The 12,591-nt window shown below is 50.2% G+C and overlaps 1 protein-coding gene across 1 annotated transcript in view; it reads right to left on the bottom strand.

The window, feature by feature from the left end:
- The window catches only part of LOC113213910 (uncharacterized), a 77,860-nt gene that overhangs the window by 31,143 nt on the left and 34,126 nt on the right, over window positions 1-12,591 (bottom strand). Inside the window, exons 3-5 of the mRNA XM_052265773.1 lie at window positions 2,534-8,258; window positions 2,186-2,220; window positions 1,191-1,281 (exon numbers count right to left, since the gene is read on the bottom strand). Of these exons, the coding sequence (XP_052121733.1) occupies window positions 1,191-1,281; window positions 2,186-2,220; window positions 2,534-8,107 (5,700 nt within the window). The 5' untranslated portion in view covers window positions 8,108-8,258. The remainder of the gene's footprint in view (window positions 1-1,190; window positions 1,282-2,185; window positions 2,221-2,533; window positions 8,259-12,591) is intronic.

Here is a 12,591-nt window from a genome sequence, read left to right as displayed (position 1 = left end):
GAGAGAGAGAGAGAGAGAGAGAGAGAGAGAGCGATAGAGAGATACAGAGAGATAGAGCAAAAGTAAAAGGGAAGGGGTAAGATTTTCATCCACAGAAATCTTGTGCTTAAGTTACCTTTTCAGCGCAAAAAACACGGGTCACGCCACGCAAGGCACAGGATAGCAAACTAAAGGCTTGGTCATGCCAAACAGGGCAGCTCAGCCCAATACAAAAGCGTTCACAAAACACGTTAGGTGTACCTGGGCGAATACCGACTGCATACGCTGTCCTTTCTGCCGGAAAAGTTGAAGCAGAGGAAGAAAGGTAGGTTGAGACAGAGACAGAAACCAAATCAGAACACTTCTCAGTTCAGTCTAAGGGTAAACCAACGCTTACGCAAGGTTAGTTCAACGATAGGCTAACGTCAGTGTCGCTGTCAGGGAGACGAGAAAGAGGATGGAGAGACAGGGTGGATAGACAGGATAGGATAGGCGAGATAGAGTAGATATGAGCAGAAACATTGACAAGAGCGTAGAGGAAGAAATAAAGTATAACTACCCTCAAAACCATGATTATCCCCGAGGGGGGCTCAACTCTCACGTCGGGTGAAAAACCAGAATGCTTAGACTGTTTTAGGAATATTTGGACTTGTCGTCACAAGACACATGTAAATAGGCAGAACACACTACTTTCACCGTGTATGTAGGCATAAAGCGTGGTTTTCGGATGAATTCATTTGTAGATAACCGAAGATTACCGTAGATTTCCAGGGTAGGTGTACACCAGATTGCCCGAGTTGAGGTCCCCTCTATAATCCCACCACTTCTGAGAAAATTACGACGTAATTAGCGGAAGAAAAAAAGGTCCAGAGCAAACTGACATTCAAGCGAGATAATTATATTGCAGCTTTCCATTCCGTTCGTGCCTCAGCACGCGGCCCGGCACACAAAGCGAGTGGCCATTCGGCTCGCCGTTCAGCCAGGCCGAGTAGGCCGAAGGTGACCATCACGACGAGCCTACACTCATCTGGCTGGCCGCCAAGCTAGCAGCCCATGCAACGGTGCCAACATTGAAGGCAAGGCAAGAAAAGGAAGCTCCATTAAGGAGTATGGCCCTTCAGAAATGTAACTGAGCAAGACGTGTATTAATGTAATTTAACCCCAAATACTGATAACTGAAACCCAACTCAAGGCGCCCACGTAATACTCACAAGCTCAGAGACGAGAGGAATGGATTTCCTCCGCGGCCTGATGTCCGGCATACTGTCGATATTGCTGTAGAAGGCATTTGCGCCAGGATGTCTGTAACAAACGAGAACAGTTTTATTATAGAGCAAAACTGAGCCGTTTCACACCAGCAGCACCCCAGGAGCAAAAATACAAATCTTTGAAGGGACCGAAGGACTCGGAAATACCCCCGAGAATAATGTATCAGGCTTCGATCAGACCTGGACAAACGCGCGTCAAGACGGACAATTTGTCAGAAAGACCGACCTCATGCACAGAGGCTAAAGCATCGACCCCTTGTCGCAGCATTAGGAGCAGTAAATCAAATGCCATGCTTGCGCATAGCGGGACATGAAGGCTCGCTACACCGGGGCAAGATAATAAATAAACGCTAGCATATTGCACACCATCAATGCTGCCCTTGAGTCCTACACCGATCCAGCCAAACCACCGACACCCTGGGCCCCTGCCCCTACCCACCGCTAAATCACTAGTGCAGACCGGCCCACCCGATATATTATTTGCGTCTTCCATTAAGTACGTCAATTTTTCCCAGATGTATTCGACAAACTACGGAAACTCATCGCCTGCTCATCGCCGGACTGTGAAAAATACCGTCGTAAATTTACAACAGTTTTGTAAACTCGAATTAATTATAATAATTTAAGTTGTAAATTTACGAGAGCACATTTTTTACTCGCCAATGGATTTTTAGTCGATACGTACTGCATGTATATTTACGATTACACATTGTAATTATACAATTTGCCTCAAGGAAAATTTTCCTGTGAGCCTTCCTACTATTTTTCACAGTGCAGCGAGACTCAGTGTGGCCCACCCCGGAGTAAACGCATGCACTGCAGGTAAGACGTTGCCTACCAAGCAGGCGCCATGAGTGCGTACATCGATTGAACTTGTAACGGTGGAAAGGAGCGTACTTTCTACAGTATCATTGATCGTGAAAAAAGAATGAACTCACCCGCTAGACCTGTTGTTATCGCCACCAGTGCCATTCTGTAACAAATGCAAGAAAATAAATTAAAAATCGTAATATTAGTTTTGAGAAAACAGCTAGGGCACAGGGCAAGTCATATCTAATGCACAGAGAAGTAGTACAGATGACACAAATATATATTTTTTATTGACAAATTCAACATGTACAGTTTGTGAATAATGATGAATGTGTTCGATGGCATTGAACATATTTTCTAGTTTAAAGGAAACAAGCAGAGCCGCGAAAGGTGCATTGATGTGCTGCAGAAACATTTATTAGACACATTTTAAAAGTGTAGATAACTGTTTTACTAGAATACTACTCTTATTTTACCTCTTTGCCTGCCGCTGCCGCCGCTGCCTTCTCCTCCTGCATCGTCTTTTCCTCAGCTTTTCGTTCTTTCAAGGCTTTAAGAAGTTTCCATTTGGAACCTTCCTCCTTGGAAGAAGAAAAGCTGTCGGATTCACCGAAGCGCATCTTGGCATTGGCAGACGTAGTGGTGGCGGTCGATCCTCTCCTGTCACCCTCTTCACTTTGTCCAACGCTGGTCGATCTCGAACCCTCTCGCAAAGTAGCGGTTTCTTCCGAGTCGCCTTGGACGGACATAGATCGTTCTGACGGCCCCACACTTATGGATCCATCGCGACTTAATGAGTCCGACCCTTGCATATGTTGCTGCCTCAGAGTGGAGCCACTGGAGCTCCTCCGAGACCGAGCAGCTTCCTCTTCCGCAGCCGCTACGTCAGAGTCATCTTCAATATCTGTTTGTTGTGGACTATCAGGCCCGCTTGTGTCGCCAGAAGAGTGCTCTTCCTCGGTGTGTACAGCCAGTCTGTCGATCGGAGAGTGCATTTCTTCAACAGGTGTGCTGGCCTGTTTTGGTTCAGGTGCTTCTATTACTTCTGTCAACTGGATTTCAGGTTGCACAACAGTGGTATGCTGAGGCATTTCTTCAATGTCGGGTGTCGGCTTAACCTTTAGCCTTAGCTCTTGCATGACGATAGACATTTGCTGTTTTAATTCGTCTTCTTGCTCGTACTGAGTAGCTAATATGGGCAGCGCCTCATCACGGTCAGTGTGGTCCAAGTGAGACTGCCTCTCCATCTCTTCAAGCTTTCTTAACTCATACCAATACCATTCATCCTCACTGTCGATACTGTCTTCTGTGCTTTGTCTCCTTGAGGACACGCGGGAAGTGCTCCTCCATGAGTGGGTGCTTCGGTTGTCGTCATCTTCAAGCGAACCACCTCCCCGGCCCAGACTTGGTATTTCGAGGCTTTGCTGGTGGCGGGGAAGGTAGTGTCTATTGCCGACTTGACCTCGGTGCATTGACGGGCTTGGGCTTCCCTCCGGCTTCTCCTGAACCTCAGGCTGCGGAGAAGGCGTGGGTGAAGAAATGACGGATGGCATCGGAGAGGGCGCCTGAAATATTCCAGGGGCTTGCATGTGGGCATCCATACTAGTGGGCGTTTCTGATTGGATTACAGGAAGCGGACCTAACGACGGCTGAGGCAGTATTATTGTTGGTTCTTCAATTATTTTCTTTTCCCTTTCTTCAAACATTGCAGAGTCATCTTCACTTATTTTCGGCACGATATCGTTATCGACGTGGCGACTAGTCCTAGGACTTGGGCCTTCATCTGTCTTCTCGTCCGATCCCTCTGACATTGCTTCACTTACACTATTACTACTCTGGCGCTGCCTATACTTCCCCAAAGCTCGAGAGGCAGCCCATTCTCGATTTGCAGCAGGAATTGTCAGCGGAGGGATTTGAATATTCTCTTGTTGTGAGCTTGTTTCTAACTCTGTGCCGTTTCCGTTTTGGGTTGTTTTCTTAACGTCACCTATAGTCGCAAAAAGGGATGATAAATCAGTACTGTCCTCTCTGCTTCGACTGCAGGTATCGTTTCCATGGGGAGCCCACTGATTTTCTCTCGACTGCGAGCGACTGTCAGCAGTAAAATCGCTATCATCCATTCTTCTAGTTTCTAAAGATGATATGGAGTCGCGCTTTGGAGCACGCATGCTGCTTCCCCTTGCCGACACTCGGTCAAATACAACCCTGTCGAACCCGCGCTCGAAAGCTCCATCGTCGGAATCTGACGCAGCACCCATACTCCGCTGACTCCTCATAGCCTTGGGAGGTGACCACTCTGGCTCATTCGGTTCTGTTTCCGTGTCAGAGAGCGAGTGCCGTAAAAGAGGCCCTCTTTTCTTTGCTCTTTGAATAAACCCAGACATTGTCGAGACGAGAGGGTGTCGTTTCTTTTTCCTACTGCCACCAGCTTGGTCTCCGTTCTTAGATCTGGCAAGAGTGAAGTAACGCATGTAGTCCTTGGACACCTTAGTGTCATCTGTGTGCACACCCGATGGTAAGGAATTTGATCTGTGGCGTTTAGAAAGTACGTTAAGATCTTTCAAATCAGGTAACCATTGGCTCACAGAGCTCATAGCCTGCTTTAAACTTCCTGTTCTCCTTGGCTTTTTAGGAGGTTTTTCTTCCGGTTGTTGGTGTGCTTCTCTTAATTCATGAGAGGCTATTGACAAATAACCCGATTGCGAAACTATTACGCCACTTTGGTTGTAAAATCTTTCCTCTTCTGGCTGTCTATATGTCCTACTTTCATAATCTTCATTTACATTTCTATACCTAAGGTCCATTTCTGATGCTGGTCTTCTTTGAGGATACTCAATTGATGAACTTGAACTAATTTGAGATCTTTGAGGTGCCGAAGTGGGTGGTGGTTGGTACCTTGGTATCCTATCCGACCGCGCAGCACTCGTTGTATGGCTGGATGAGTAACTAATGGTACCTGTACTGGTATCATTAGAACTAATAGAAGCCATACTCGGGTCGTAAGACAAATTTTCTCCAGTGCCATCGATTGATCTGCTCATCCACTGACCGTCACGATATGAGGACACCAAGAAACGTTCATTTCGGGATGAATTTGTTGGATAATACGACAAGGCGTCGGTAATGTTCCCAGTAGGAAACATGGTCCGGTACATAGCTGTCTTGTAGGCCTCCATGTTGGCGACTCCCCCGACCGCCCCTAAAGGCATTGCATTTCCTGGTGGTAATGTAGACCCGGATGGCAACGACCCAGTGGGAGGTACAGACCCCGTGGAATGAACTCTTGAAAGTCGAGTTCTTTTCTCCCTACTACCAAGAGGAGACCTAGTTGGAGTAGGGAAACCAATGTTTATAGAACTATGAGGCATTTCCGGTTCCGGTTTAAACGCAGAATATGATGAACTACTGTGGATTTGGCTTCTTGATACTGGTCTGATAAGGTCGGGATATTCAACAAGTGGTGATTTTGATATGCTAGCATAAAGTGATGAATAAGACGGCTGCCTGCTGCTACCGGCTATGCTGTACAGTGCAGATTGGTCCATGCTATAAGGCATATCACTGTATCCAGCGCCAGCACTAGTACTTCCCTTGGCTGCGTAATAAGACGGTGACGAATATGTCGAACGGGACTTCGGGCTCCCTGTCGCATCAACTAGCGGTGCAGGAGAAGGGACCATGGATAGTGACGCCAGATCGATAGACGAAAGTCGACTGGGTTCATCTAAAGAGCTCCCCGCTGCGACAGTCGTGAAGGCTGATATGTGGTGACCACCCGGAAGTAGTCCAGATGTCTGTTCTCCATAAGATGGCAAAGGTGATCTTCTCGGGGACGTGTGGATAGGACCACTTGCAAGAGCTGCATCAAGCTGCAACTGTTGGGTTTCTACTTCAAGATATGCATTATCATATGTATGTAATGATACTTTGTTTGTTCCACTTTTGGGAGATCCTGGAGATTTTTCCAAACTCGACCACCCGCTCATGGAAGACAAACCAGAGTCAGACTTTGCAGCAATGATATTTGACGAAGACGACTTGGACACGTGCTTCGGGGACAGTCTTGGGGATTTAGGTGAACGGGGCGTGTGGGGACTCAGTCTTCCTGGTTGTTGTGCCAAACTGGCGCTGAGAGTGTTTCTTTCTTCTTGTTTTTGCTGTTCTTCTTGAATCATCATTTCGATAACTGCACTATCATCTGCAGGGATTTCATAGCTTCTTCTGTTCAGTCGGTCACTATCATTTGGTGCTGGGGGAGGAGGACTTGAGGAAGCGTCAAACGAACCAGCTAGGCTCTCCGACAAATCAGAATCTATCCTAATACTATCTACATATCCATCTTTTCTAGTCCGTACACTAGCTATAGAAGACGTAGGCGAGCACACACGTTCTCTTGAACCTGAAAATAATCCTTCAGTATACCTAGATGAAGGGAGATTATCTCCTAGTCTTGGAGATGATATGCCTTCTAATATTCGAGACGAAGATGGTGCATCTGACAACCTTGTCAGCGAGAGACCATCTGTTAATCGTGTCGAAGAAAGACCATCCGTCAGTTTTGAACATTGGATGGGGTCTGATAATCTGGACGAAATGTTGCTTGGTTCCAGTGCGCTTGAAAGGGCAGTGGAGGAACTATACAGTTCATTCGCAGTCTTATTAGCAAGGGAAGAGCATGATGATGCCATGTCTCCGTGAAACAGTGTACTGCTATAGGTCGTTTTGGACGACGATCCATAGGCAGACGAAGACGATTCTAAGAGAGACCTATGTCTCGGTGATGTAGAACCTGGTGATGCTGTTCCACTAATACTAGCTAAGGAGGAAGTGAGATCAACATCATTTGAACCTGCATCCAGGTGCGAAATTGTCCGAGATTTATAACCAGATGTACTTGGTGAGGCACCAGACAGAAGATCGTCTCTCGAGGAAGAACTTAGTGTCCATGAATCAACTTGAGCTTCTGTACTTGTCTCCGATTCTATTGCTCTGCCACTCAGTAACGAGGTTGTGGCTCGTGACTTCCGCGGTGATTCTAAAAGCCGGCTCTTTAATTCTTTTAAGCTTGCTGAGTCTCTCTGGAGCTTGTTTGTCAGCCGATCTAGTTCTTGTAGCTTTTCAAGAGCGTTCTGGTCTATTGCACTTAACTGTGACAGCTGAGCTAAGTCGTGTTCACTCACACAAGGAGAATTCCCACGGTAATCTTTGTAGTCTAATGCACTGTATACTTCCGGTACGTCCACAAGTTCCTTAATAAGACTAGAAATATCGCGACCTTCGTCCTTTTTACTTTCTTCAAGTTCCTCAGCCTCTTCCCAAATCATTCCTAGCTGACTGCTTTGAAGTGGGGTGTTCTCCGTGTGCATCAAATCTTCCCGAAAAGCTGTGTTGAGACTGCGGTAGAAAGCCTCCCCTGGCAAGCCATAGATTTCATCGACCAGAGTGTCTATCGCAGCCGTCCCCGCTGCTGCAGCTGCCTCCCCAGCCTCGATGGCCCTTTGTTTATCAAATCCCCCGATGCGCGCGTCAGCGATGGCCTGCAGAGCTCGTCTGGCGTTGTCCAGCGGGAAGCGGTGAGCCGTAGGATCACCAGCCTCAACGGAGGAGTAGAATTCTAGCAGCTGCCCGATGACGTTTTGCTGCTCGTAGAGCAGCGCCTCCAGCTTCTCTAGGCGGGTCCACATACGGATGTACTCGTGGGAGAGAAGGTCGAGAGCGCGCCATGCGTACTTGAGTTCGCTCTCGAGAAGGTTTAGCCGAGTACCCAGCCGCTGCATGAAGTCGCCGATGACGAGGTCGGAGCCCGTGGGTGGCGGTGATGGTGACTGAGAGGTCCCCGATCCACTTCCTCTTTCCCCGCCATACAGCGCCACCCCCGCCAACGCCCCGGAGGTACCCAACCCAACCAGACTTCCTCCTCCTCCGCCGCCTGCTGCTGCTCCACCTCCGCAGGGGGAGGGTGCCCCAAGGGGAGCCCCAAGGGGAGCCCCATGAGGAACCCCAGGGGGAGCCCCGTCCCCTTCCCCTCCGCTGGTCCGCACAGGCTCCATGCTGCATCAGGTGGGCCCTGTGCGAGGGTGGTGCGCGGGGCAGATGGCGGGGTGCGGCGCGCTGCATGGGGAGGCCCAGGTTGGCCGCACGACTGGACCCCCATGAGCAAACTTCCGGCCCTCTTCTAAGCCTTCCATTGCTGGGTCCGGCCTGCAACAAACAAAAGAGAAAAGGATTAGGTCGTTAATTTTAGAAACACCTGCCCCTCCCAATGAATAAAGACTAGACGCCGATGCGGCAGTAATAGGGATTAGAGCGCAATAAGAATTATTATTGTGCTACCACACGGGCGAAGAAATATTGTTCTTCTACCGAATATATTAATGAATTAATATTTCATTTTCCATAATCGATCCAGATTTAGGCATAAAAAGGAAATGTTTTTTCAGACATGCATCTTTTGACTCAGACCCTGTTCAGTTCCCATTGTAAATCAAAGAGGAGAATTCTGTTGTACTATCCCACGTTCCCGCTACTAACTTGCCTGAGAGATAAGCTCGTTTCCTAATAGCGTCTTGCGAGGGGCTCAAGACTTGAGAAACGGGTCGGATTTCAGAAGCATAACGCAAAGCAGCATCCTATAGAATGAAGATCCAACTGAATATAATTAAGGGGACTAATGGCGGAGGGACTTACGTCAAAAATGTTAATGGAGAACAAAACAAATTTTCTAGAAATACTCGAAACGAGAGTTAGCTTTGTTACTTTTCAGAACGATACATTAAGGGCATATTCAAAAGGAAACTTCCCTATTCTATTCTGATTCTTATTGATTTACTCAACCATATACAGCCAAGTGGGAGGGGTCAGAAATAGGAGGGTGGTTGGTGGAGAAGAGGAGTACCATCAATAACCATGGCGTTCATAAATTGCATACATTTTTCTCAAATTAAATCGGCAAATTACGGGAGCTCGGCGCCTGTGAGATTCTGGGTAGGCCAGCCCGCAGGGCACGCGAGCATTGCAGGCAATATGTTGCCTAGCTACCAGGCGCTATCTTAGCTCGCATAGGCTCAACTTTGCGGTTTCGCCATGGTGAATGACGGGCGAAATATAAAATGACACGGGGGCTGTGGGTCAAACTGACGCCATAATATCATAGGCAGTGTCAGGGCCACGACATAACGGTCTGCCAATGTGCCCACCCCTAAGGCACCATGGTCCCTAGGGTATGCAAGCCTGCGACACTGTTGTGTCGTAGACCTGACAAACGGTGCGAAGTGAATAAGCAGCAGTGTCTGGTGTAAAACCACCATAAAACTAATGGGGACGCAAATTTTTCCGTCGCTCCCAAGTTAATTGCTGTGAGGTAATGAAATCAGTGAGGTGGTTGCGGCGGAAGAAGCGACATAATGTGCTCTCAACCGCACAGAGATAATCGAGTTATACGAATCGCCTCATGCACGGACGCCCGGCCCAGTAGTTTCACCACGGGACCTTCTTAACAGCGAGATAATGAACGGTCACCTCACAATGAGAAGAAAAGCTGAAAGCCATAGTGAATTTGCTGTGCCCGTACTGCCAACACTGCTTCTAAGACTGGAACACAGTATTTCACAGTGCAAAGAAGGAGCGCAAGAAATTGAACGATAACGTTTGTAATAACTGATGATTTTCTACGGTTAAAAACTGGTTGGCAGAAAACAATCGTATTCCTGTCGCCACACGTTTCCCCTCCTCCGTGGACTACTTTTACCGACTTTTACCCTCCAACTTTTCTCCTCGAAGCTGCGACTCTTTGGTGCTACTGTGCCCATCTGCAACCCTGAATCACACAACACCGCCCGGCCCTCTCCACCTTTATCTCGTTACGCCTTGCTCTCAGCCCTGAGGCGGACTTTTGCCATGTTTAGAAAAAGACGGTCTCCCTTGATTATACTTTTTAATTAATTCTGTGCCGGTCTGCGCTTGGCGTGCCCCACTCTATTAGTTTTATTATTTGTCACGGCGTCCACTGACTGGTCGATCCCATGTCGACCCTCGTTAATGTATTCATTGTGGGTGGCACAGCGAGGAGACCCCTTTACATTCCTCTAGTGGCCGCATGTGAAAGAGAGAGAGAGAAGGGTATGAGAAAACCCGGAAAGTAAAGGCAATGAGGAGAGAGGAAAAGGGTGGCGGAAGAGAGCCGGGCAGGGTCTGAGTTGCAAGGAGCTGAAAATCGTGGCGGGCGGCGGTGGTGGTTTGTGAGGCGTGAGCGCGGAACGGAACGGGATCCACAGAGGCTTTGGCTCGGACGCGCTCGGCTGCCAAACGCGCCACGCCACAACCGTGCAGACAGTTTTATTACGCCACTTCGAAGGGAAACTCGCCTCGTACGTTAGACGTGGAAAATGAAACCGTACGTTCCTAAATCTTTCTCGTCGCTCGCACGTTTGCCACAGCCGCACAGCGAAAGCAAATACAATTGGGAAACAAAAACAAAACGGATGGAATGTAAACATTCACAAACTAGCATCAGTATTTTAAAATTCTTTTTCCGGCGAGTCAATCGCGTTGTCTTTTCCAGGTCGATGCCTCCAGGGGCGGTAAACGAACCACACTCCTGCTCCGGAGTGGATATCACAGAGGCAGTCAGATTACTAACACCGATTACACGCCATCGAAAGGGGGAAGCCATTACAAACTCTGACACGAGACGCTTATCTCCCGAGCCACCTCCGCCTTGGCTCTGCCCTAGCTCTGCCCCGGCTCTGCCCCGGCTCTGCCCCGGCTCCGGACGGCAGGTCCCCACTCGCACTCCGGCACCATCATCTCGCTCGGGTACACACATACAAAGAGGGCAGGAGGGGCTTTCCGAGGCGGTGCGCGGGCCACCAAGCCGGGGGGCTAAGACTCGGCGCGCTACACCTCTCCAGGGAGCTGAGGCGGGCGGGGCACGGTGGAGCGCAGGGTAAACCACCGCGGTGGGAAAAACAAACGACTTGGGCAGCTCATCAACAGCTGCAGGAGACGACGAACATTCATCCCCTTATTAAAACATGTTTGTTGCGTTCCGTTTCCGTTGCGCACGTGTCTGCAGCAGAAGCGCAGCAGCGCAACGCTTAATTAAGCCCGTCTGCATGACGGGATGCGACTGACGGAAGCAGCAGTCACACAGAGATTTCCCTTGGGTGCGCAGCCAGCAAGAGAAAGCAGCGCCTTAGTCAGCCCCTGAGCCCGGGAAGGCCACGCCCCGCCTCCCCGAGTCACAGCCCACCAGGACTAACCGCGGCCCCGATCCATCTTGTGCTCGCCGCCCCTGCAGGCAGTTGGTCCTGAAACCGCAGAGCGCTCTCCTGCAGCGCGGTGCACGCCGCCTGCGGGTGAGGGAAGTAACTCGTGTTCGTAGCCTCTGGCTGTGGTGGGTGCTTGCGTTATCGGCCTCAGCCCCCCCCCCTCCCTCTCGCTCGGCTTACATATTAACCCATTTCTCTCTTTGCCACCCCTCTCCGCCACCACAACAAACAACACCTTCCCGCGCCCTGAGGGGGGTCTCTCAAAAGTTCTTGTCTCGGCACACTTTCGCTCAGTTCTTTTATCCGTTTGCAGACTGCCCCAGGCCTTCAAAAGTGCCTAATTAAGGTGTATTATATAACACCAAGGCGTTGCGTATGACTGCCACCCAACGGGCCGCGTTCCACCCTTTTTGCATTTACGACCCCCCAAGCTAAAAGAGGTGCACCCCCCACCCCTTTTCTCCCTTCCCGTTCGTTCCTTTCACGCTCCGCCTCCCCCATCCCCTTTCCCTCTAAAAGTAATCCAAGCTCAATCCGGTCGTACAACAAGGCCCCCTTCTCCACCCCCGAGCAGCGACAAGACCCTCGACTTCCTAAGCAGGATGCAGTCAGGTTGCGGATCGCCGCCGAGTTTGGGCTAGCCTCGCACTAATTCCCCCGCTAGCTTCCCTCTCGGCCAATCAGGCTCGAGGAGGAAAAGGACCAATGAAAACAAGGGCGGACAGGCGGTGGGGAGGGGAGGGGGGCGAGGCTGAGGGGCAGCAATTGGGTTATCCTGCCGGGCCGCCGCCGCTGCTCCGTGCGGTCATGTGGTTGACCTTGGGATTGGGGGCGGCGCGGTGAGCGGCAAGGCTTTAGCTTGAGCGCCCCGCTCCGCTTGCTCGCCCTGGTCATTCCGACCCCAAAACGCTTACGAGATGTCGTCTGTGAGTCGTCGCGGGGCCGAGCACAAGCAGTGGTGGTGGGGCGTGGCGGGGCGAGGAGGGGTAATAATAACGACCTTGTGCGCCGCCTAGTCACCATAGACCGTCGATAATCACCTCATCACCTCTTCCAATTACACCTCCCTACCCCTCTTTCCCACTCGCGGAGGATGGGGGGGGGGGAGTTACTCAACCACCCCTCCCCTACCTCGCCGTTACGGTGGGCAGCGGTGTGTATCGCGTCACGCCGACAATGGGGACTTGTGGTTCACGGGGGAGTGTGTCCCCTCCGGTGGGAGGGCGGAGGGGTCGCGGGTGGGGTGGCGTGGGGATAGCGAAAGG

This window comes from Frankliniella occidentalis, unplaced genomic scaffold (assembly GCF_000697945.3).
Source record: "Frankliniella occidentalis isolate FOCC.00 unplaced genomic scaffold, Focc_3.1 Scaffold30, whole genome shotgun sequence".
NCBI lineage: Eukaryota > Metazoa > Arthropoda > Insecta > Thysanoptera > Thripidae > Frankliniella > Frankliniella occidentalis.
Note: the sequence above shows the minus strand (reverse complement) of the source record. Positions and strands in the feature narration are given on the sequence as shown.